The sequence below is a fragment of the Periophthalmus magnuspinnatus genome, chromosome 22 (genome assembly GCF_009829125.3).
Source record: "Periophthalmus magnuspinnatus isolate fPerMag1 chromosome 22, fPerMag1.2.pri, whole genome shotgun sequence".
Lineage (NCBI taxonomy): Eukaryota > Metazoa > Chordata > Actinopteri > Gobiiformes > Gobiidae > Periophthalmus > Periophthalmus magnuspinnatus.
In genome coordinates, this window is record NC_047147.1 from 7,839,940 (window position 1) to 7,865,407 (window position 25,468).

Sequence of the window (25,468 nt, forward strand, 5' to 3'; positions counted from 1 at the left end):
AGCCAAAGGAGCAGAGAGGAGAGAGAAACAAGGCAGAGGTAAAAGAGTGCAAGAGACAACAGGGCCAGCAGGGGGCGCAGTCACAGGAGGCAGCATTGAGCACAAGGCATCTGCAGTCTACATTCAGCAAGATTAGTAACCTTGTATATAAACTTATGTACTTTTTTCAATACATATAGTGTTAAAATTGTTACAAAGCCATTTTCTCTATAGATATTTAAATATCTGTGCGGTTTTGGAGACAATAGCACCTAAAATTTGTTTCACTGCGCATTGCCTTTAAAATAACAGTTGAACTTGAACGGCCTTTTTCCCTAAAATTAGTTTAAACTTGAGTAATAATTTATTTGATATATTCTGACTTACATCTAAACATAGACTAATCACACATCATTTAAGTATGCAGCTAATAAGTAAGAGTCCAGCCGTATCAGACCTTCTATTTTTCACTTGTAAACAATGACTTTTTGTATTCTTATAAACACAGCTGCTTCAGACTGTCCCAGAAGACCCTTTCCACTCGAGGCCTGTCACAGTAATTACTATATCAACTAATCATTCATTAGATGGGAGACGAACAGAATTTTTGAGGGGTCTGTTCCACACGGACCCCTCAAAAAACCTCGTACTTGTACTTTTTACTTTATTAGAGTTGTTCAGGGTTGTATAATTAAGATATGTGTATTGTTGTAAGTGCACTAAAGTACATTGTGGTTCATTTAGAGTTTGACCAAAGATGTGTCTCAACCGATACATCAAGCCAAATATCAGTATCTCTAGTTTTATTCTGACATTTATTTATTACAGTTATGTTTTACTAAGATTAATATGAAAAAGGTTTATCTGGATTATCTTACTTTATCTTCTGCAGCTGCGTTGTTATTTGTGACAGGTCTAGTGTGCTGTGATATGTCAAAGTGAACGTGCTTCATCCAATTATAAAGTCAATCAAGAGCAGGCTAAACAAACACTCCCCCGCTGCAGCTCAGTGAGCACTTGTCTGTTCAATGAAACGCTCCTCTCTCAAGGGCACTTCAGAATCTACTTTTACTTTGAATGTAAACAGACCTGTACAGTTTAGCCGTGTATTAGCCGGAATGGCCATTTGAAGGTAATATATATTCATTTATTTGCATTGTAGATGAGTCGGTTACTCAAAAAGGTTGGAAGGCTAAAAAGCTTGAGTTAAAAGGTTTGTCAAAAATTCCAGTAGATTTGAATTGATGCTAAAACTATTCAAACACTTTTATATAGCTAGTCTTCTATATCAGAACTATTTTAAGCCTTCATGGTAACATTTAATAATATATTGCAATGATTGTGATTGTAACCAGTATCACGTCTTTTCCTTATTATCAAAAACAACTTTAAAATGTTTAAGCCAGAGTCAAATGCACCAAAACTACTTTTACCCAATGATGTTTTCTATCTAATCACAAACACACAGGGAGTTTCTTTATATCTGTGTAATAACTTAGCTGTTAATTCACATAACTGTATTGTAATTCAATTAATTAATAACTACTCCATCACATGTATGTAGATTATGATTTGAAACACATATTTTTGTCACACATGTGTTGCTACGGTTGTATGTGAGCTGTGACTTGGCCAATTGTCTCTAATATTCATTGTAATGCAGACTGACTGACAACGCTCTTGTGCTCAGTGCCTTTCCAAACTTTCCCATCATGCATTTGGTGAACCATGCTGAAAACACAGTGACTCCTGGAGGAGAGAGAAGGATCATTAGGAGGAAGAACAAGGGAAGGAAGTGCGGAATGAAGGAGGTAGGGAAGGAGGTAACGCTGCATCCTTGATACCTTCTGAGCCCCGGAGAAGGCGTGGTAGAAGCTAGACACGTAGGTCATGATGGCTTTCTCGTCCGGACGGGCTGTGCCTACAATGTCTGTGAACGGGACACAGGGGGTAGAGGAGGAGGGGAAGGGGCATGACCGGAGGGGATGTGAGCAGTTAAATACAGCTTACTCCAATGAACAAACAGGAACAAATGCCATGGGAATCGCTTCATTCAAAACAGTTGGATATAACAGGAAAACAAACAGTATAATTAGATAGGAGAGTTCGGGACGACCTGTTTTTTTATGTATCAACACAAATCAGCCATAACATTATAACAACTGAGCGGTTAAGTGAATACAAAGAAGATTAAAGGTGCACTGTGTAACTTTTCTGGTGGAGGGTTCACCACTTCCTTGTTTTTGCTTTGCTTCGAATGTTCTACAGTAAATGGCATTGAGATTATTAATCTCGGGGGAGGTTTACTTTTTTGCACACAACTGTAGCTGAATAAATGCAAGATACACACATATACATTTAATGCTATACTATGGAACATTCCAAGCAAAGCAACAACTTCTCCTCACACCAGAAAAGTTACTTAGTGCGGCTTTATAAAGTAAGTTTTCTTGTTAAAATGAACTAAAATCACACTGTAGTGGTAATTGTAATCATTGACATTCACCGCACACTGTAATATTTGAGAAGAGCCTTGAGAGACTTGTGAATTTCAAGTTTAGATAAAAGAAAATATGACTTCAAAGCTACAACCAGCAGCTGTTTAAAATCAGTCTGGGCTGGTTAAATCTCAAAAAAAGGCCTATAACCACGTCTCTTACCACGGACACAGATAGTACAATATAATGTCCTTGGTTTCAATCTAAAACAGAGACTTTAGGCAAAACACGTACGCCGCGTCATAAGCTCTCAAAAATGCTGCTGGGAGAGAGTTTCATCGTGATTATTTTAAAACATAACTTCTTTTTGTGCTTACCTTCAGCGTCCAACATTTTGGGAATGTCCAGGTATTTCTCCGCAACATCAAAGGCTGTGTTCAAGTTGGTCATTGGATCATCCTGCGGTGAGAAAGGAAACAAAAATGTCACTGTACTGTCAAAAAATATATCACAGTGGCTACAGTGTCTGGTAATTAAACAAGACGCACGACTGTATGTGAGATAGGGCTGTCAAAAGTATCAGAAATCAGATACTAATCGATACAAAACTAATACTGAAACTAGCTACTTATTTGAGCAGGTATTAATACTAAAAAAGTCATTCACAGGACAGAAATGAACCTTTCCTGAATAGATATTGAGCTGTATCAGAAGAAGTCTAAGCTATAAGTCCATTTGATAATATAAAAGAAAGTACTACCACTTAATGTTGAAAATGACATTCAATCGTCTAAATTAAGTGTCATCAGAATCAGTATTGAGTCTGTTCCTTAGTAATTAAATCGAGTTTGACATTTTAGTATCGTAACAACACTAATGTGAATATAAACTGGAATTTTAAGATATAGCACATAAAAAGCATACATTTCCATCTGTCTAGATCAGAAAATAACCCATACGTGTACTAGGATATTCTGAATAATGACATTTCTGTTTTGTGTTAATATAAGCAACCATTAGCAAGTAACTTTGTCAGTGATTTTTCTGCATTAAGACAAAAACTGAGCTTGTCACAAACACCAGACTTCAGCTTTTGTGTTTGATAAATGTTTGATATTATCTCGGCAGGAGGCAACAGACTGCAGACTAGAACTGAGAGGAACAGACAGCGTGGTTATTATAATGACTAAACACAGCACTTGAAATGAAGGAATTTATAAACTACTAGAGTCTGCGCACTCAGCTGGCACAGTAGCAGCTCCAAAAATGTAAGACGCACACAGTATTTGAACTATTTAAAAAAAAATAGTTAGCCCGTGCTATAAATAAACTCTGATATTTTGGCTCAGTTGCACATCAGACTGACTGACCTTGCGTAGTTTGCCGTAGTCGATGAGTTCAGGACGGTGTCGGTGAATGAGTGCGCAGAATCCCAAACCATCTTTCCAACTGAGAGAGAAAAATGTCATTAACTACACAAAATATACAGCTTATTGACCCCAAATAATAATAACAACACTCAAAGAGGCTTTAAAAACAATAAGAAAACAGTGGAATCTATATTATATTTGTGTTCTTATAAGTATTTTCTAGTCTTGGTCGTAATACTTGTGCTTTCTAATATTTATAGTTGGACAAAAACAAAGCAGGAAACCGTGCGTAGCGTGTTTTGTCTACAAATCACTTAGACTGTTTATTCTGCGGAGAGTGGGTGGACAACCTATTGCAGCAAATTACAGAGATAGCCTACTTAAAAGGATGATAAAACATAAACCATCTCTCCTTCTTTAGCTAGGCAGAGGAGTAGTTTTGAAGGAAGAAAGATGCTCTCAAACAAACATAAATCACATGAAAGCTTTGGTGGGGCGGGGATCAGTGTCCTGGGACGACCTCACCTCAACCTGTCCTGCCCTTCTGCTTTCATCCCCCTCAGAGGAGCACAGCGGGTGGCTCTCTATCATTTACTGTGTCCATGTGAGATGAGGATACAGGAGGTTTAATGCCACTCACAGTGAATATAGCAGGAGCGAGACTATGGGTAGATGCGAATATGCCCAAGGTCTATATTTGGTGTGATTACTAAACTAACCATATGATACACTCTGGAAATTTGCTAAATTTTCAATAGATAGCTGTTATTGTTTCCAAGGCATCACTGTCAATCAATCATCAATGTTTACATGGGCTATAATGCAACTTTGAGCTTATTTCTCAACCTATTTTTTTCATGGATTACCTTTTCTGATAGGACTACAAGATTAATCATAATTATCTGTATCAAAATTTGAATGAACAGAATTAGCCATGTGCATATAAACTACTAACCCTGTAGTTTCAAATCTATTCAAGCGTTTTGTTAGTTCATAAGTCTATTTCAGTTGTTTTTTTTAAATTATTATTCCATATTACCTTGTAAGATATGAATGAACAAGACTATTAACCATTATCTCCTTGGATTACTGGCATGAAACTTTGAAATGTCAGCATCCTAGTATGTCACAGAGAACAAATAAAAACATGTACTGAAACCACAGTGACATAAATGGTTCATACTAAACTTGTTCCTGTCATGATAATTACTATATCAACTTATCATTCATCGTATGACAGTCGGAACAATGTTTTTTAGGATCAGTATTCATTGTGTGTACTTTTCTTTGCACTACTGGGATATTTGTGGTTATTTTTTAGCAATATGATCAGATTTAAGATGAAAAGGTTGAATAAATCACTTTTATGACTCATTAGGAATGCAAACTAAGTACTAAAGTGTTTTATTCTGATGTTTTTTAACAATATTTTAGATTTATAATAGTTTTTGTGGTGTAAATCTGCTCTTGGGTTGCTGTGTCAGTGGCGCACATTAGTTGCAGTATGATCTACTATATCTAAGTCTATATTTACTTCAGCAGCTTAAAAATGTGTTATTGTGACAGGTCTATGTGAAAGTAGCACCTGGTTTGGACTCTAGGCGCTTACACAAGTCAAACAGTGAGAGAGTTTCCACTGCACTGTAAAACACCTCCGACTATAACAGCCTAATTTTCTCTCTGTTACGCTCACACTGCAGAGGTATGTGAGTGCGGTTCTGATGCTCTAAAGTCAAACCTGATGTGAAAGTTCTGGATGTTGACGTTTTTGTACGGCGCTGTCTTCCTCTGGCACCACAACAGAAGACCCTCTTTGGCTGACGTCTCTGAAAACATAACATTTCAACATAAGAACCAGGATACATGCAATAGTTATTACTGATTCAACTTTATTTTCAAGAATGTCATATATAAAGTACTTCCTTGCCTTTATACACACGCTATTCATGGGTTTCACTTTCCTGTTATATATCTTTTGAAAAGTCCTGAAATAGCTGCATATTTTAAATTATTATCCACTATGGCAACGGTCCAAATTTTTTATTATTCTATACCATAACTAAACTTTACAAGAGTTTTTTGCGGTGAAAATGAGCATTGACGCAATACCTTTTACAATATAGTAAGATTCATTGCTTTGGAAAGAGCAAATATGAAATCGTTTATGAAATTCCTACTTTTAAAATAGGATCAATTGCGATTTACTCAATTATTGTAGTAATGGTAGAACGTGTTTAAGAGAATAATTAAGGAAAAGTGCAAGCTGATATTGCACATTTGTAACAATATGGTTCATATTTGCTCTTTTACTAACATATCCCTTCTTGAATACCACAATAACAACCTGTCGGCATCAATATAAGCAACAATCATATTTATTAGTAAAGCAGTGTGTTCAGATGACTTCATATGCAACACCAGCCAAGTATTTTATAATTGTGTGAATTAAATACAAAAAATGTCAGCGTCTTTGAACCTTGAAAGCAAACCATCTGAGGGATTAGCTGCTCCTCTGAGGCTCTTTGATCTACTCTCACTTAATCCTAGTTTAGCGTCAGATTAACAACAAGGTAAAGAGAACGAGCAATGTGTTTTTCAGATGTGCGTTTCCTTTGCCGCGTTGGAGAAATGCGATGCTAAAGCTAATAGCGCTAAAATGAATCTCTAAGCTGTAGTCTGTGTAAGTCTGGTTTTATTCACATTAACAGCTCCTGACACTTCTATTGGATTACACTTTAAGTGCATTAAATACATTGACCAAGATGATGAGCGTAACTTACCCATTTCCATCTGTATAGGCAAACCTACATTCTTATTCAAATCGATGGCAATGACCCTCTATATATACAATGTGTAGTTGCCAAAGCGTGCAGTGGTGAGGTAAATAGGTCAAAGAGGGGTTTTCAATTGCAAATGTGGCTACTTGAGAGAGAGGAAGAGAAGTGTGTGTGGAGGAAAGAAAGTACCTTCCACAGAGATGTCTTGGATGGCAAAGCGAAGGATGATGGTCCAGATCATTCCCAGGGTCATCTTAGCGTTCCCGTCTACAATCTCTGCAGAAAGAGAAAAACCACAAACATGTAAGACTTACTATGTTCTGATACTAAGGAATCAAAATGATCCATTGTATAGATAATGTGTGGATAAAACATGCAAAAAGGGAAAATGATTCATCTAGAGTCAACATAAATTTCAAGTGATTTATTTTATAAAGCCCAAAATGTCTTAACATCAAACCAATTGGGAAAAGAGTAATAATACAGCATACACTCAACACAGAAACTCAAATGCTCTATGTCACTTTTCTAGTTAAGGATCTGCCAACTTCTTATCTCCAGGTGATGTTACTAATGCTTTTCCTGAAATATTGCACAGGCATTAAACTTATATATATAGTTTATATTCAATGACATGTTTTTATTGCTTAAAAATACCTTGAAAAACATGAATTCTTACTCTCTACAGATCTGACTTGTAACCTGAGCTGTTGGTGATAGATAAGTTTAATGCCCTACTGTGGCATGGCGCAGCAATGGAAATCCATCGTTATGGAGACATGTACATGGCAGATCCACCAAAAAAAGTCATAGTACACCTTTAGGATAAAATTCATTTGACTCATAGCTGCTTATTACTGCTCACAATATAAACAATGCACTAGACTTTATATTCAACTCACTAAAGCACAAGGGATAAGTCATAATACTATTTTAATTTACACATAAACTTAACAATTAAAGTTATTATTACATGTCTAAACTAAACTTTTGAGCCCCCATTTCACGCTGAACAAGAGTGTTACTAGTGTGCATTAATTACACTAGTGATATTAGGGCATTACAAATTAGAAATAATCACGAAGCAGACATAGATTTACATGGCTAATTTCATTCAGCCATTCCACTATAAACCACGAACATGAAACAGGACCAGCCACAGGAAAGAGAAGTAGAACAATACGGGCCCACACTGACCAATTTTAAGTATTGTCAGCAGTTTTATCCAGGAAATATTTGAGGCTATTCATCAGAGCCAATACAATGTGCAAGTAATAGACTTTTGATGCCTTTCATATGACATTGGTTTCCTACACTCCAAAAATGCCTTTGAGCAGTTGTACCGTCTATAGATATAATAAAGAGGAATCATTTCAGTGTTGATGTTGTTTCTCAGGGCTGCGAGGTTAATCACAATTGCTATTTGCACGCCTACAAACTGATCATTTTGTAGTTTGGATCTGTACAAACATATTCTGAATACATAGTTTGTTAGTTCATTTACACATTTCAGTATTTCTGTCACTTCTCCTGTGTTTTTAAAATGTGAACTTTGACCAGAATCCTATTAATAAAACATAAATCATAAATCTAATCGCAATGCTTGTGAGAATAATCGCAGTTTGATCGTCTTTTTTTCCCCCCCAAATCGTTCAGCCCTATTTCTGGAGTTGTTTTTACTCTACATTTTGCCAGCCTTAAACCACATTTCTTTGCTCTCTGCGTTCATTCCTTCGTTTGGGCTCAAAACCAAAGTCAGCGCTGAAGTTTTTCCATTTATTGAACCGAATTCCTCACATCCAGCGTTAACCCGGGTTCATAAGGTCCTTCTCAGAAACCAGGGCAAATACTTGGCAAAGGTAAGAAGCCTTTAAATGCCATTGACTATTATAGTTTACATTGTTTTGTACAAAGGAGACTATACATGAGACAATGGCCAAGAACAGGAAAAATATCGGGCTGGAAATTTTCTGACAAGCATTGCAATTGCCATAAGATTTACTATTTATGTTTTAATATTTAACATTGTAAACGTGTCCAGAAGAATTGACAAAAAGACTGAAATATGAACTGACAAACCAAAACAAGAATCACATTTCAGAACATATTTTTTTATGCAGAATAAGATATGTTGTAAAAGAGCAGGCGTTGCGATTTGCTAGTTGTGTCCGTTCGAATTTGATTGTGATTAAGTTTGCTGCCCTAAATAGACAGAAACTTGTCTAAACATTTAGATTAGACTTTTCACATATGAAGGTGCACAGTTCTTCCACTTTTTTTCAAATGAACGTTGAAATAAGAGTGCTATTTTGTAATTACTAAACCTTAATTAGCATGAAATGTTGAACTCATGATGGACACATAAGAAGTCAGAGTTTTATTAATTCCGTAGTTATCTTTATCAAGGCTTGTAAGTGTGATAGTAATAGTGTTTTACTCCAAAAGATACTTCTATCCGTTTGTGTTGGTTGTTAAAATTCTTAAAAATACATTATAACCAAAGCATATATCCACGTTTTCAATTCTCCCTCTCCCATGTGTCAGCAAATGTTACAGTCGCCTACACCTAATTCAATCGGAGGCTCCTTTCACGGTGCGTTTAAGTACATCTCGTTGACATATATCAGATTAGCGGGCTGTTATGTCCGTCACAGTGGAGTCCCTGAAGGTGTCGTGGCCTGTGTCTTATTGAATTATAGTGAGAGGAGGCAGTGCATTATTGACGGGTGGAGAAGCACTCGTTGGTCTGAGGAGTTCATTCACACACGCACAGACGCACTGACGCATCACTTCATTCAGACGTCTAGGTGATACTTCATGTTATATCCATGTTTTTGCTGACTTTTGAAGTCAAGTTTTTTGAATTTTAACTACTACACGATAAAGCTGTAACTGCGGGATAATTGTGACTTAAAATTAATGTTGTGCAAATGCAGATTTCTGATGTTATAGAGTGAGTTTTTAGAAATATGATGAGGTTCAACATTTGTGCATTTACCTTTTGGATATTTCCTCGCAAAGTACAATGTAATTAATAGGAAAAACTGACTCTTGCTCTCAATCTGGGAGTATGACATTCAGTCTGGATATTTTCATTGACCAAAGGGAACCTCTTCTCTGCATCCACTACCTTTTATCTATTTTAAAAGTTGAAAATGTGACGTATTATAGCTCTCAAGTTCATTCATTTTTAACACATGCTCCCAACGTACTACTCTATAGCTCCTCTGTATTGGAACTGTCCCGTGGTAGTGAGGGGTGGGCTCGGCTGCAGGGGACTGAACAGGGATAATCTGTCTGGTATGTGTGCGTAGGGTTGGACCAGGCTCTGTGCAGTGGTTAAACATGTTAAGACCAAAACCAGACGACAGCAAAAGCAGGCCGCAAGATTCCATTGTTTACTGCCCTCTGCTGTGTTCAGACGCTTCCTGATGACAACTGTATTAGATTAACTATTTGCCTTACGAGTGAGGGGAAACAAAATAGAAAAAAACGGGCCATTCACCCAGGGTTGTTTACTAGCTGAACAAACACTGCGTCGTATTTTTGCCAGCGATTTGCATTTGTTTAGACATAATTACTAACTAAAGTTACAGAATTAACTGCTACTGAATTTAAGGAATAACACTGAAAATAAGTTCACAACAAACAACGAGCCCAGCGCAGCCCTGCATAGTCTCAAAGTTTTTATCACAATTTGTGGATAAGCTTGCATTTCTGTGAAGGTTATGTACACAGCTCGCGTTAAACTCCAGACACGCTGACATGTTTTACCGTACACAATGTTAAGTAATGATACAATCTATGAATTTGTTATGAGAACATTTTGGGACGTTACCGCAGGTCACACGATGGTTTCATATCAACATTGTTTGTGTCTGTGTTTGAACTGCAAATACGAGGGAACCGATATCTAAACATTGGTCCATACATAGTTATAGGAGCGTTTATCCGACAGTGAGACTTATTGAGGCGTTTGCTGAGCACAGTGGAGCACAGGATGGTAATATGAGCAGTTTTGATCGCAGGAGGTGAAAGGTTAAGCCAGTTAAATGATGCAGGTCAAAGTTCAAAATCATGGGCCATGTGTGTTTAACCTGATCTGACTAATTTACAAGAGCTCGACTGTGGTAAAAATGAGTAGGGGGGAAAAAAAATCGCACTACTATCTCATTAATAATAGCGTGATTTGACTGGTTTTCCACTGACACCACAGTATTTTCAGTAATTCAATAATGTCGAACAAAGATAAAGCTCAGGATTACATTTTAACTCTGAAAACTAATGCACGATTATATGAATGGACAGTAAACAAGCAAGAAATGCAGCTGTCGTGAGGTTATGTTTAAAAGAATTGAGATTATTCACTGAAAACTCTAATAACTATTGTTCCTATAACGGTTAAAGTCGCAGATCACAATTTGAACTCCCCGTAACCGAAGCTCTTAAGGGGCAAGTGTCATCACAAATATACAACAATGGCTCTAAAATTGAAAGTGCCTTGACTCCACGAAGTCTTAAAGGAAGTCAAGAGGATATCCCCTGTACAAAGCCCCTTGGGTATGGCCAGTCATGTGATACACAAACCAGGAAGTGCAGAGTAAGGCAAAGACTTTACAGGAGAGTCATATGGAAAAAAGGCTCATTAAATACACGACAACGCCATGGTAACAGGCAGGAGCAGATAAACAAGACGACTGATAGATAAGAAAAGACCGTAATATTACAAAAGGCGGGCAAAGAGCTGGTAATATACGAGATGCTAATATCGTAAAGGTGTGGAAATGTGGATATATTGCCAAGAATATTCCACAGTACAGCATTAAACTTATCTATCTCCATGAAGACAAGCAGCTAACAGATCTGTGGAGAGGCGAGCCCACTCAGAGTAGAATGCGTGTTTATAAATAATTGTGAAAATCTACAATAACGGCACCAAACTTTGTCATTTAGAGGCAAATCTAATTACATACAGTGGCTTATAATTAGGTGATTAGGGACATTGTTAAGATGCAGATTTGATCCTTATTATAAACACAATTTGCATTTAAATTACATCATACTTTATACGAGTAATAATGTTTGTATAATAACCTAATTTTGTGCAACTATGGAGTTTTATGAAGTTAAATGATCAAATCAAGTTAGTTTCAATTCCAAAATCAGTAACAGAGCATTTTTTTACTAAAACAAACACTCTAGATGATAATGTATAAATAATAATGAACACAACATACCTTCTGCTCCAATGGACACCAGTTTGACTCCTTTACTGGCGATGAAGTCGAGGGCTTTGTTTACGTTTGAAATCTTGTGAACTCTCATCTTTCCCCGTTCTGGTTTGGCCAAGCGCTCGCCTACACAGAAAATGACGCAGGGACAAACATGATTACCTTCAATGGCAAAATGAAATTAGGTTTTAAATTATTATTACATCTTTTATTGCACAGCCACTTTAAGGAACAAAGCAATGTTTAAATGTACTGAACAGATACGATATCGAGCCTTAATACAAACTCTCATCATCTCCCAGCACTGTAGCTTCATTTAACTGTGGATTTACTGCTTCAGTGTACACACCTTGGTCTTAAATTGAGGTTTGACACATAATAAGGCCATTGTATTGGGCTGGGCAATCTGGCACACCCCTAATATTGTAGCATGTTATTATTGCAGAATTATAATGTATTACAATGTAGATTAAAGGCCATATGACAGGCTTGAGTACTTTTTCACAAAAACACAGTTAACATAATTATATTTAAAGCAGATCTATTATGCAAAATTGACTTTACAGAGGTTTAAATCATGTTATACTTGTTTCCCTTCTCATTTACCCTCTCAAAGTTGTTTCTGGAGTGATTTGTGCATGTTTGAGCAATTCTGAATCACTTCTTTTCGAGACACCGTACTGTCGATCAGTCTTTTTGCGCTGCCACTGGTATATGCTCACTGTTCTTTACTTACTTCTTTCTACAATTCAATTTTCTTAACCGGTGATATGTGTAGGATTTGGTAGTGGCACGTAGTTATTTTGGTCACTCACTAGTGTGCTCTGCAGCTATCCACAGAAAGTTCCAACAGCCCTTTGTTGTGATGATGTTTATGGCGACATCAGCTCTCATTGCACACTGCAGTTTTCTCACGCGGAAGTCAGCGAACTTGTTTCTTTTATTAAGTCATTTTAGAAGAATATTGCAATTTAAAATGTCCAAATTATAACATAATGATCCTGGATGTCATACTTGTAACTATATAAGACACAAGCACAATAGGTCTTCTTTAAGATTTTACTAAAAACTTCCTAATTTTTTTTTTTTTTCATTCTAGTATAGTTTATAATTTTACATTCTGGTTGGACACAGGGAACAGACATGGTATAAGAAGAGGGAATTCCAGTTTTGAGTCTCTATTGGTAAAAGCTGTTTCTTAGTGGAGTTGTTCGTTGTTGGCCTGACCTGAGATGACCTCCAGCAGCAGCATGAGTTTGAGTCCATCCCGAAAGTCCTCCTCGATGTTCTCGATCTGTGTCCCGGTTTTTCTCAAGTGGGAGTTACACCACGCTGTGAATGTCTAAAAGAGAGAAGAGAAGAGAAAATGAGTGAAATGAGGTTCAGTAAATGCAATAGTTATTATAATTACGTGTATAGTCTGTTAAATACACAACCAAACACACAGTAGGTCCTGATCAAGTAATGCAGATCCAAACTTTGCAACTTACTAATTTAAAAGTGCACTGTGTAACTTTTCTGGTGGAGGGTCTGCCATCTGCTTGTCTCCATGGAGATGTTATTGTTTTGTTTGGAATGTCACGGTATGGCATTAAACACATGGCATTAAATCTCGCATTTACTCAATAACAAGGGTTTTTATTGACCAAAAAAGCTGCATTCTTACTGTGAGTGGGCTTGCCTCTCCACAGATCTGGCATGTAAATTGGCCCTGTAGTGTTACTTGCTGTCTCTGTAGAGATAAATAAGTCTAACGCCAGACTGTGGAACATTCCAGGCAATATGTCCATGGAGAGAAGCAGGTGACAGGACCAGAAAAGTTACACAGTGTGCCTTTAAGTTTATCTGTACTCAGCTGTTTTATAGTTTGTTTTTTATCCATGTGGAGGCCAGTCTAATCTTACTTACCAGAAAAATTAACAGCACATTGATGCAACACATCTAATATTTTTTGGTAGTCGAAATAAAATGAGAAAAACATGTTTGTTTCTGTGAACCGACAACAATGTGTTTTATTTGGAACAATATCTAATGTTGTTTCTGCTGGTCTTGTATTTACGTCACTCTCGCCAAAGTAAAATCTGATGGCCAGTTTTTCTGAGTGTGTCCAGCCAATCCAGGAAGACAACAAAAACACATCAAAATGTTCCATAAATGCTTAAAACCGTTTTCCCGACGCATTGTCTCAGGAGTAATCCATTTTCATTATGCTCCATTGTGTGGTTAGCTATCACTATTTTCAATACTGCATACAAGCAAGTTCCTCAACAAATCCTCAAACAACAATTTTAGCGTCAAACCGGTTTCCTTCTTTATAGTCCTATTGTATTATTAGTTAAATCCGCTCTCTTGATGCTAACCAGCGAGCCCACTCTTTCCACAGGCCTGACAGTGGATCATTGTGTGTTGAGTACAGTAGGTGTCGTGGGCTCTGGATTGTCTGGTATTGCCGGCATGCTAACAGGCTAATGGAAAACATGTGTCACTGCCGGATCTGAGACACCCAACAGGAGCTGGCACTAACTGTCGATCCTCCATAGAGTCCATTATGAACACCTTTTTACAAGATCCTGGTCTAATTACATCCATGGCCTGAGCAGAGGTTGACAAGGCAGACAGAGGTTTGACAGAAAGCAGCACTTGTTACAAAATGGTTGTTAAAAATGAGTAGCAACTATTTTCAATGTTTTACTTTTTACTTGGAGAACACAAACATGTACAGAAGTCTTTCATTCATTAAGCGTTTTTTTTTTTTTTTGGGCCATAGACGCATTCCTTCTTAACTGACTTAAGCCTAATTCATTTTTATTATGTACTGGAAAATACCATGGATAAAAAACAACTAAAAACACTAAGGGTCAGCATAAAAAAATGTAGTATTATGAGATAAAATGCTGCAAAGTTAAAGTAATTCCAGGTAACTAAGGTCTACACAGCACTGCCATTTTAAGATAGGGCCAATATAAATTTCAGACTATTGAGTGCACATGAATATAGGCTGCTCCAGCTAAATTTGAAAAGAAAATACACTTTGTACATACATAAGTCGCAGGTTTTCATGTTGAAACATAAGATACAAGTGTACACAGAGGTTTTTTGACGTTTAATTTAAGACACGCTTTTTTTCAAACTGTGCCTGCGAATTGGCAGCACGTCGTCAACACGCAATCAACACGGGATGAACATACCTGCATGATTAGAAAATAAAACAGCACCAACATGGACCATCTCCATTTCCTCTGAAAGTGTTTGTCGTCTTTTTACATTGACTAAGTTCTTCCCGCTGCCACCTCCAACGTCGCACCATCAATTCATTAATGCCAAACTTACGTGCAGCGACTCTATTTCCTTCTTTAAGCCAAGCATACGTGCAGTGGCTCTATTTCCTTCTTTGATGCCAGATCGTTTGCCTTTATCTTAAAGCTGCATCATATACATTTCTTTGTTTGTTTTCCATGATGAGGGTGTGTGAATGTTGCGCAAAATGACAGTTCAAAATCAAAACTAGTGTATTCTTCAGCGCATAATCTTTCCCGACATCTGTCTCACTTTTGCATTTACTGTTAGAGAGTGCCCCCCAGTGGTCAGTGAAAATCTATAAATTAGCCGCACCGTTGTATAGGCCGCAGGGTTCAAAGCGTGGGAAAAGAGTAGCGGCTTATAGTTCAAAATTTACGGTAAATCTATGTAATGATTGGTTTTAGTGAATAAGGCTAATGGATGCATTAGTGATACATATATTTTAAACAATGTAGGTTATATTAGGCATATTCATGGGATACAATATTGCTAATATCGCTATGGTAACATGTTAATTTTCATCATCCTAAAGCCCATGGATATCACATGGATGGATTAAAGGGCATATGTACTTTTTGCCACCAAACTCATCACATATTCAGTCTAAAAGAAGTGTGTAATTTAATCCTGTTCATGTTTGTAGTTTGCTTTTCCACTACAGAGAATCTAAACCACTTAAAAGTCACCGTTGGCTGTTACTATTCATAGCTTCTTTATGACATCACCCTAAACTGTAGTGGCGTGAGTCTAGCGTGACCATTAATAATCCGGCACCAGCTCCTCAGATGTGTGTAACAGTTGTGGAGTGCGGTGGAGGAATTTGAGGGCAAATGACTGATTATAAGAGTTTTATCTAAACCAGTGAAGATTTATGGGCTCCTTAAAGAGAGGTTGACAGCACACACCCTCTATTTTTCAGATACTGTTGAAACGCTGCTGTGATTTAAGTATGCACCAATCTGGATCGATAAAACGTGAGAGCTTTGCCAAAACATTTTACAGTGTAGAGGCAGGACTTCGCTTGTGTTTAAATGTGAGCTCAAAATCTGATTATGATCATGTTTCTGGTGTTGTCCAATGATTAAAAATGACATTTAAACAGCAAAATCTGATTCAGTCTCTCATATTACTTACATTAGACAGTCAATTATTGGTTAAAAAAGCAGGTAAGACATACTACTACTACTACTACTACTACTACTACTACTACTACTACTACTACTACTACTACTACTACTACTACTACTACTACTACTACTACTACTACTACTACACTGCTCTGTGTATGATTTATATGTGGTGGAGGATGAATTTCAGAACTGATTTTGTACGAGACAGAAGAATCCTGATTTTTTTTTTTTTTTACTGTCTGAAGGTCAAATGTGATATTGGTTATTTGAAAATGAAATGTTTTGTGGGGTAGTCTTTGTGAAGAAGGCCTGGACATCGATACAAAAGACTCTGTACCCTGAGAGTGCGACTTTGCGATTTTGTGTTATGTATTAACGGACATGTATGATGGACATGTTTTTCTATTTTGATGAAAGTGTTGTATAAGACTTACTGCTACTAACACTACTACTATTACTACTATTATTACTAGTGGTTTAGAAGCTTCTTAGAGAGTGAGTAGTAGCAGAGACAGTATGCAGAGCCCTTCCGTGCAAACACTAATACTCACGTCTCGGTCATGTCTCTGTGAGTGTGGTCTTGACTATATAATCTAACACGGACTGTATAGTTATGAGTGTTCAAGGCTGTGTGTCACATGGGACACAAAGCAGCGCTGAAAGACATATGTTTTCAGTGAATAACATTAACATTTACCTTCACCTGCGCAGTGTAACTCTAACTCCACCAGACGACTGAAGATGTCAAGAAGAAAATTTGGCTGATAAATGCCATCTCAACAAAATCTCGAAAATTTAATTAGGAAAATGTGTTATTTTGAGATGCACTGTACCAAACTCATGACTAAAAACAACAGGCAAAGGGGATGTATTAGGTTTATAAGTATTAAACCAGGACTAAACCAGCTCTACATCAGCTATAAGGCTACAGATATTATTTAATCAGAAAGTACTATTAATCTGTGTTTTAAAAATCTTATTGTCTAAAAGATTATGTTTCTGACTATCCATGTGGTATCAAAATAAGTATTGAGTGTGAAGCCTTTTCATCTGTATCGAAATATAGTGGGAAATATTGCCACAAGACTCTTTTAGATTTACAATTTTTAGGTCTTTGAACTCATGAATCAGGACCAACTTCTTTAATTAAACTGATCTGTAACAACAAACATAATGAGCTGTAGATGAAAAGACACTAATTACAAAGCCTGTCTCATTCCAACAGACCCCATACAGTCTGAAAATGTGTGGATTATAGGAATGTAGCCTTATTTAATGTATTTAGGTCTAGACTTCTGACTTATCTGACCTCCTGCTGCTCCTCTCACTGGGTCAGACTTGGTCAGGCTCTGAGTGTATCCTGGCAACCACCCGTACATCATCACATGACTTTTTGGCTGTGACTTTTAAGGGATCAGTGGTTATAGATGAACAAAACTGCACAATAAGCACTACAACGACTATTTTATAAACTATTTTTGAGATATTTACCATAATTGTGTTAAGGGACAGTCGACTTGACCGTTTCCGGCATAATGTACAAAGGTACGGCGTGTGTCGCCGTTAATGCTAATGCTAATTTTATAGCCTAATAAATATTTAAATAATGCCACAAACTGAAATAATCTACACCTAAAAATAATTGGGTCATCTTTACAACAAGTTAAATTTTTTTGTTATGTTACATTTAACGTTTTAATAGAAATTAGCACTGACACACATAGATTTATCTTTCTAAAAGCAGAAGAGTCCGGTGAAGTTTTTCTCACATTTGTGAAATGTTTTAACATGTTGTCAGTAACATCCACCCACAGCTCCCTGTCCACTGCCTGATCTGTCAAGATTTATTTCTTTAACACAACTCTGCAAAAATCTCATAGGGGTTACATTAGACTGGAAATGACTGGGCCGACTGTCCCTCTGATTGGAACGAGCCGCTGCCGTTATGCACAGAGGAAACTGCCCTTTGTTTCACATTTTGTTTCATTCAGGCTCTCAATAATCTTATAAAGTTTGTCTGTCTCCCTCTCCAGAGCTCAAAATAAGTGCTCTTGCAAGTACACATCGAGACATTAATTTAAGTTTAACTACAGGAAATACCTTTGCCGAAAGGTCCAAAGCAGTTGATAAAGCTCAAAAAAGCATGCGACCTTTGACTAATGTCTCCAGCGGCAAGAGTCACAATAACTAAGGACCTCAAGAGCTGTACTCAAATCATGTCTAATTGAATGCTTGAATACACTGTACTCATTCATGAAACTCACTTGATCCTGTTTGTGTATATTCATGCTTATTTAACAAAACTATTCAAATTCACATTAAAAGACAAGCTGTAATATTTAGAAAATGACTTGTGGCTGATAGAAGATTTACAGAACTGCCCTTGATCTCATTCTCACATAAAATATGATCCAACACTTGAGTTATCTTAAGTAAACAATCCACTAGACACAGAGTAAAGTGAGTAGCCTTCATGTTATTCATAGTGGCACAAGTGGACAAAATATGTGCAGGGGCAGTGCCGTGCCCCACTTTCATAGCAAATTGACTAAAAATGTTCAAAATGACACTCCAATGAAAAAAAAAATCCATATTAGCTTTTATAAATCACTACAGTGGTGACATTTAAACTTATTTAAAACAGTAAAGCAAATATGTTAGGGGGTGGGGGGTACGCTCCATTGTTAAAAGGCTCTAAATTAAAATGGTAAGTTCCTCCAAAAATGTCTGGCCCCGCTAATGTGGTCCAGAAATATAAAATAAACAGATTTTCAACCATAAAATGAACACTTTTTAATCACTGAATGCCATTTATTTTAGTGCACTCATGTCATCTGTAGCTGCTTTGCAATACTTTACTTAGTGTCACAAGTGGATTACTGTTGTATTATTATGGTAATTCATTGCATTAGGCACAGCTGATTCAATTATGCAACACATTTATGTGATGAACTGTCTCGAAGCATCTGAAGTATGTTGACCACATTGTGAGTCAGAGAAAGGCTGTTGCAAAAATATGCTTGATACTGAGTAAGTGGTGACGAGATATAGTTTCAAAATACCATGTGAACACAGGTATTTCCTTATAAGGATGAATTAGGCTTTTGAAGAGCGCTATTGGAGACTGTCAATCCACAGCTCAGACTCTTTCATTTATGATGGCCCTGACGCACTGTTGTCTAAGAACAACAGAAGAAACAGGTAACAGGTAAATAGAGCAATTATATAGTAATGTGAATTCATAGATGACTTTTTAAAAATGTGCCAAAGATAATAAGAAATAAAGCATGTAATGAATCTCATGATGTAAAACAGATGTAACTTAACACAAAATAACAGGTTTCTTAAATATTATCCTGCCGTTCTAAAATAGATAAAAACCATTCAAAATTATTCAGAGAAGGCCCACTTCTGTCCTATATATAAATACGTCCTCAAACAGTATCTAGTTTCATTTTCGAATTAGTTGGTGTCACATTGCCGATACTTTGACAGCTCTATAGACCACTAAACGAATTGATGTGGCAACTTCAGAAGCCGATTTTGTAACAAGTCTGCAGAAAATATTGTCATGCTGGATGCCACATGGTATTTTACTTCCCCAAACATTTACTGTTTATGATTTACTGCCATCTCAAGCTACTATTTTTCATGTATAATACTTGTATCTGCGTGCCCATGCAGTTTAACTTTAACCATGGATCAAACCCGTTCTTGTGGCTCTTGTATGATGATCTATGTGTGACCAACTTGTCCGTGTCATTACATACAGTATGTGCTGTGAATCTGTGCAGGCTGCTGTCTCTGCAGAGGCCAGACCAAGAACCACAACCATCCCCTCTGATTTCTGAAAATCTGTTTGACATTAGCATCGTTAAAAATACCACAGATTTCAGCTGTGCGAAGGGAAATCAAGCAGGAAGTAAAGCTTGTAAATTCAGAGAGTTTGTCTGTATTTTTATTTTTATAATTTAAGTCAAGGTCCCAGAGACATGAGCGGCTGTAAAAACACCAGGGGTCAGAGCAGAGAGGAGGATCTGCTCTCTTTCAGAAACAGGGAGAGCTGCCAGTTCACGTCATTTTAACAAGACATTTCCCCATAGCAACCAGTCAAGGCACCACACAGAGCCAACAACAGGGTAATACTATTTTAATTATAACTGGGAGTGTCAAAAGCTATTTAGTTCACTAGCAAAGTTATTAAGCTATTCTCTCTTAGTTGTAATTTATGTCATTTAATTTGAATGTAAACAAACCAACAGCGAGGCTCAATGTCTCTTCAGTGTCACAATATAAGGCCAAAGTAAACCTTATTGTGTCTGTGTGGGAAATTTGTCCTCTACATTTGACACGTCCTTCAACGTCACCGGGGCAGCTCCTCCTCCAGTAAGCACCAGCAAAATTATAAATGTTTTCTTTGAGATATTTCTTACTTTAGGCATTTCCTTTACATTGCATATGTCTATACATTATGTTCCCTTGAGCCAAAGCGTAACATTTAAACTAAAGTGTATTTTCTCTTTCACAGCCTTTTACAGTTGAATGACGTCAGCTTTTGTCCACTCGTCCTCTGTGACCTTTTCCAATTAAAGTCGGCTAAAAACACAGTGAAAACATTTGTGCGTTTGCCTCTTGTTCTCCTTCTCTCCTCTGCTCCTTCGCGTTAGACAAGTATTTCCAGACACACTTTAGTACAATCCTTTAAACTCACGCACTTTAAACCAGATCTGTAGAAAAGACTGGTTCTATTTCCCATAAGCACACTCTACACAGATAGACTATCTCAAATGCAGAGGGGGATTTTCAACATAGCAGTCAGTTACTCAAATCGCACCTCTCAAACGCAACCGCAAGAGTTAGTGTGGTGTTTGCATAGTCCCCTATAGACATGGAGAGGTACAGAGGGGGATGAGGTTAGACAAGAGGAACAACATAGTATTTAAGTAGACTATATCAGTAGTGGTTACATCTGCTACTGGTTAGAATCGAATTTTCTTTCAGTCCCTCCGAAGTAGCTGAGATTAAATCAGGGCGATATAGCGATAAAACTGGAATCGTGGCGTGATCTGACTCTTAAACAGTATGATATTACGCTTATGTCATTATTATTTGGTAATTCTCGGTTTAACGTAGCTCTATGCTCCATATTTGTTCCCGCCCACTCCTCCTATTGGTCAGCCTCCATTGAGTGACAAGTGTGAAGTCGTAGAAGAAGAAAACAGCTTAGTTACCTTCTAAATATATAAAAACAGAAATATTAAGTGTGGATCTAGGCTTTTTAAAAATTGTGACATGTGCTTTTTGTCATATCACATCACGAGCTGGAATAATGTAAAAGAAAGTTAAGGATTCTTGATTTTTTTTATAAAATGACATAAATTAAATTGCATTAAGACGTCTTTCTTAATGTAAACTTTCCTCGTATAATTATAAAGCCATGTTAACAGCTGCAATTTAATACATCGCTCTATTTCCAGAGTAATTGTTTAAAATGAGAACACAATATAACGCACAATACAAGTATAGTAAAGAAGACAGTCACCCACAGCCGGCTCAGACAGATAACGATACCTACACTGTCTGGAGGAGGCTCAGGGGAGAAATCCGATATCCTAAGACATGAGCTGAACACTCCTGTACAAACCAGAGCAGAACCGCACGAAAAACTCTAATTATTGATATGATAACTGATTATTTATGTCAATACACGGTTCAAGGGTAACACAAAAAGGCCAAAACACACCAGGTGAGCACGGACCAGACAAATCTAGACTGAAAACCATCACTATGACCCAATACATTTGCAGAACATTTTCTCAAGTCGAGGCATTTTCTGTGGTTGTTCTGTGCTAAGACTTGAGGTTTTCTGCTGGGAAGAGTCACAGCATTGCCAGGAAAACTCAAGCACCTTCCTCAGATGACTTCCTGATGTGAGATGGATCAGCGTGTCGTGTTTTAACCGTGTATGTTTTCTTTTAACTGCAGCGAATTGTATTAAAATAGCAGACAGGAGGAACCGCGGTGGGAAACAGGGAAGCGTGCGTTTGTCAATTGTGATAAAAAAGGAACAGAAGTTTTTTGAAGTTTAAATATCATTTTGGCAGGAGAAGAACGATAAAGAAGTCTACAGTGTAAAAGCTGCATGTGATGTTAAGTGTATAGATCCATATATGGGTGTATGTTTCAGCTAAGCAATCATGTGGCTAAAGTGGGTCAGTAGGGCACAGCATAAAACAAGTATGGTGTTGTTAAAGTTCATATGACAGCCTTTCATGTTTTTCTAATTATTACTTTGTTTGGTGCGAGTAGTACCCACTGCAATCAATTTTTATCATAGTTTTACATCATTTACGTGGCAGTTTGTGTAAAAAAGAACAGTACAAAAACACAAGAAGTAGCACTGAGGTTTAAAACTGAATATCTCGACCTATGTCATCATTATTTTTATTAGTATAATCATTACTTCTATGTCATATCTGCTGCCTGTGATAAAATATGTTATCTAGATTTTAGCGAAATGAGAAATCTGGTCTGTCACATGCACTTTTAAAAACATTTGAATCATTTTCAAGTTCAGCTACTATTAAACAAATAACTCTGCAGACTGTTGCCATAGCGATGACAAAATCCCGTCTTACAACACTGACACCTGCAGCAAATGTACCAAACTTTATATCAAGGTCCTCTGTCTGGATCTGAATGTGATGTGGCTTGAAACATGGGCAAAAATAACAGGACCCAAAAACACTGCAGGCTAAAATGGTGCACAGTGACAGCTGACGTTAGAGTATAAAAACCAAATATATATATACGTGCTACATTTACATTGTCCTTATGAAATGTAGGCTACGAAAACTGTTGCTCAAGTCAGAGAAAAAAGTTAACAGTTGATACTTTGCAGCTGATGTTATCAATATTCTCCGGGGGTGTGAGGCTAACTGTAGACACTGCTCTGTCTGAAGCTCTGTTACTCAAGTTAAGACTGTAGCTTTACTTTGACACAATCTGACCTTAAAGAACTGACTTAGCTTTAACCACAACAGATGAGCTGATATGTGCTGTTAAACGAGTCCCTCTCAAATAATATTACAGTAACAAGCTAGCATTACAGATACAGTTCTTCAGTTACTTCTTGAGTTTTCAGATCATCTTAAAACTTTTTGGCAGTATTTGCTAACGGTGCATTGTGTCTCCATGAAATGACCACCCCAGGCGTGATGTCACTGCAAAGTATCATTACTCGAGATGAAAATAAAGACTTGCAAAAAGCCTCTGCGAAGTTCCTTGAGTAATATGCATTCAAAGACGCTAATGATAAAGTAGATTTTAGTGTCATACTTGATTAAGTCATCAAGTTAAGACAGGAGCAAGAGGATTCAGCGGCACAAAGAACAAGTGGCCTATTCGGTGCCAATAAGTGTAAAACGGTGAATTAAAAGGGCTCTTGCACTGGGCCAAACTGCTGTCAGGAGGCTCTGCGGTGCTCACTGCAGCATGGGCATCTGGCAGCACATTAAGAGTTTTACAGTAGAAATGCCAAGTGGGAGACTGGGAAAACTAAAGAAGGGACTGTGTTTTCTTTCTCAATGCACTGAAAATGACTTGTCCTCTTTGGCTCTTTAAACACAAAATATGTAATTTCCCTTTAAAAGTTCCTTCTATAATTGATCCTGTTAATGACCTAATCTGGGTGATATAATTTGTGTCATGAATAATGAATGCAAAACTGAAAAAGTGTTTATAAATGTTGACATTTCTGTGCTTGTTGGTAGCCTCACACTGTTCCAATTGTTGCAAAAAATAGATTATTTCTCAGCAGACAAAAACACATTTTATTGGATTTGGGCTTGGCAACTGTGTATCTCAAATAACTTGTTTGACGACATTGCAATTCCAGTGTACAATTTACAAGTTTGTACTTTCACAAAACCTTAAAAAAAAGGAAAAAACAGCCAACACCACACATTTACAGTACAGAAGAGTTCACATTTGAGCAGAAACTTTCCAGCTCTCTGCCCCCTCAGACACCCTCACACACGGATAACGCCCACTCCTCTCAGCTCTGTCCTGTCCTGGGCCTCTCAGTCTCTGGTGTCAGTCACACAGAGGTCAAAGTTCACTGCTCGTCCCGCATGTCTCTTTCTCTACAGCCCCCTAGGGGACCATGGCTGCCCTCCACACACTCACTAAACGGACACATGTTTCCAGATGGGACAGAGTTGGACACATTGACTTCCTCCTGCAGCTGTTTCAGATCTGAGGCCTCATGCTGTCAGTTAATTGCAGTTCTACAAGTTGGCAGTGTTTTCGTTATTCAGATAATAAATGCACTTTCAGTTTTCGTCTAAATTTAGCAGCACCAAAATTGTACAAATAGGAAAATTTCTGGCTGATACTTCTGCTGCCAACTGCCAACAACAGATTCTCTTCACTAGTCGTAAGTGAAAATGTTAAGTAACCTATTAACGGTCACAATATTCAGAAAGTGGTACAGTATACACAAACACGCACAAGCTACACACAGACTGCAGTTTTATATGCACTAACTGGAAGCTAATAAATAGGCAGGGGATAAATTGGGCTTATTTAAATCATTGATTGTTTATCTTTTATGAGCTGAGGAGGAGTATTATTCAGACTTTAATGGGCTTTTATCTATGTTATAACGGTTTACCTCATCATAATCTTAATCTGAGTTGTATTTTGATTGATTCATCCGTGTTTGAGTAATCCTGTATTGTCCTGCATTTTTGTTTTGAAATTTTGACTCTGCATATAGGATTTAAAAATTCACAGAGCTATTTTGCGACGGTAAAACATGAAGAGTGAACAGTCACAATGAAGAAGTGAGCGTCTTAGTTCTGCAGTTTTGAAAAGGAAGTTAATGAACCTTCTATTGTTAAAGCTAACTATGAATAAGTTGTTTAAATCACATTGAGGTTTACAATGAACAAAATGTAAACTAATGTTATGCAAGTCCTTCTAATACACAAATCTAAATGAAGGTTTCAAGTGATTCAACTTCTCTTAACTCCCCTCTGTTCAAAAGCTGATAGAGTGCAGCGGTGCGCCTCTAAAAGCTCCTATCCCATCACGGGACACTCTAAGGTCTGTTAGTGTAAAACCATGAGTCAGCCTTTGCTATGGTCTCATTACACTTATCTGTGTCCTGTCCACAGCTCTGAGCTCACACACACCACACACTGAGAAAGAGAAATCTACCACACAGCGCTAAAAGGTGCA

General features: G+C 37.4%; 1 protein-coding gene across 3 annotated transcripts in view; it reads right to left on the minus strand.

Moving 5' to 3' along the window:
* The window catches only part of actn1 (actinin, alpha 1), a 61,612-nt gene that overhangs the window by 14,220 nt on the left and 21,924 nt on the right, over positions 1 to 25,468 (minus strand). For all 3 annotated transcript variants that reach the window (XM_033987715.2, XM_033987714.2, XM_033987716.2), the window contains exons 2-8: positions 13,023 to 13,137; positions 11,802 to 11,921; positions 6,754 to 6,840; positions 5,526 to 5,613; positions 3,788 to 3,866; positions 2,795 to 2,876; positions 1,824 to 1,909 (exon numbers count right to left, since the gene is read on the minus strand). In XM_033987715.2, coding sequence (XP_033843606.1) covers positions 1,824 to 1,909; positions 2,795 to 2,876; positions 3,788 to 3,866; positions 5,526 to 5,613; positions 6,754 to 6,840; positions 11,802 to 11,921; positions 13,023 to 13,137 — 657 coding nt within the window. The remainder of the gene's footprint in view (positions 1 to 1,823; positions 1,910 to 2,794; positions 2,877 to 3,787; positions 3,867 to 5,525; positions 5,614 to 6,753; positions 6,841 to 11,801; positions 11,922 to 13,022; positions 13,138 to 25,468) is intronic.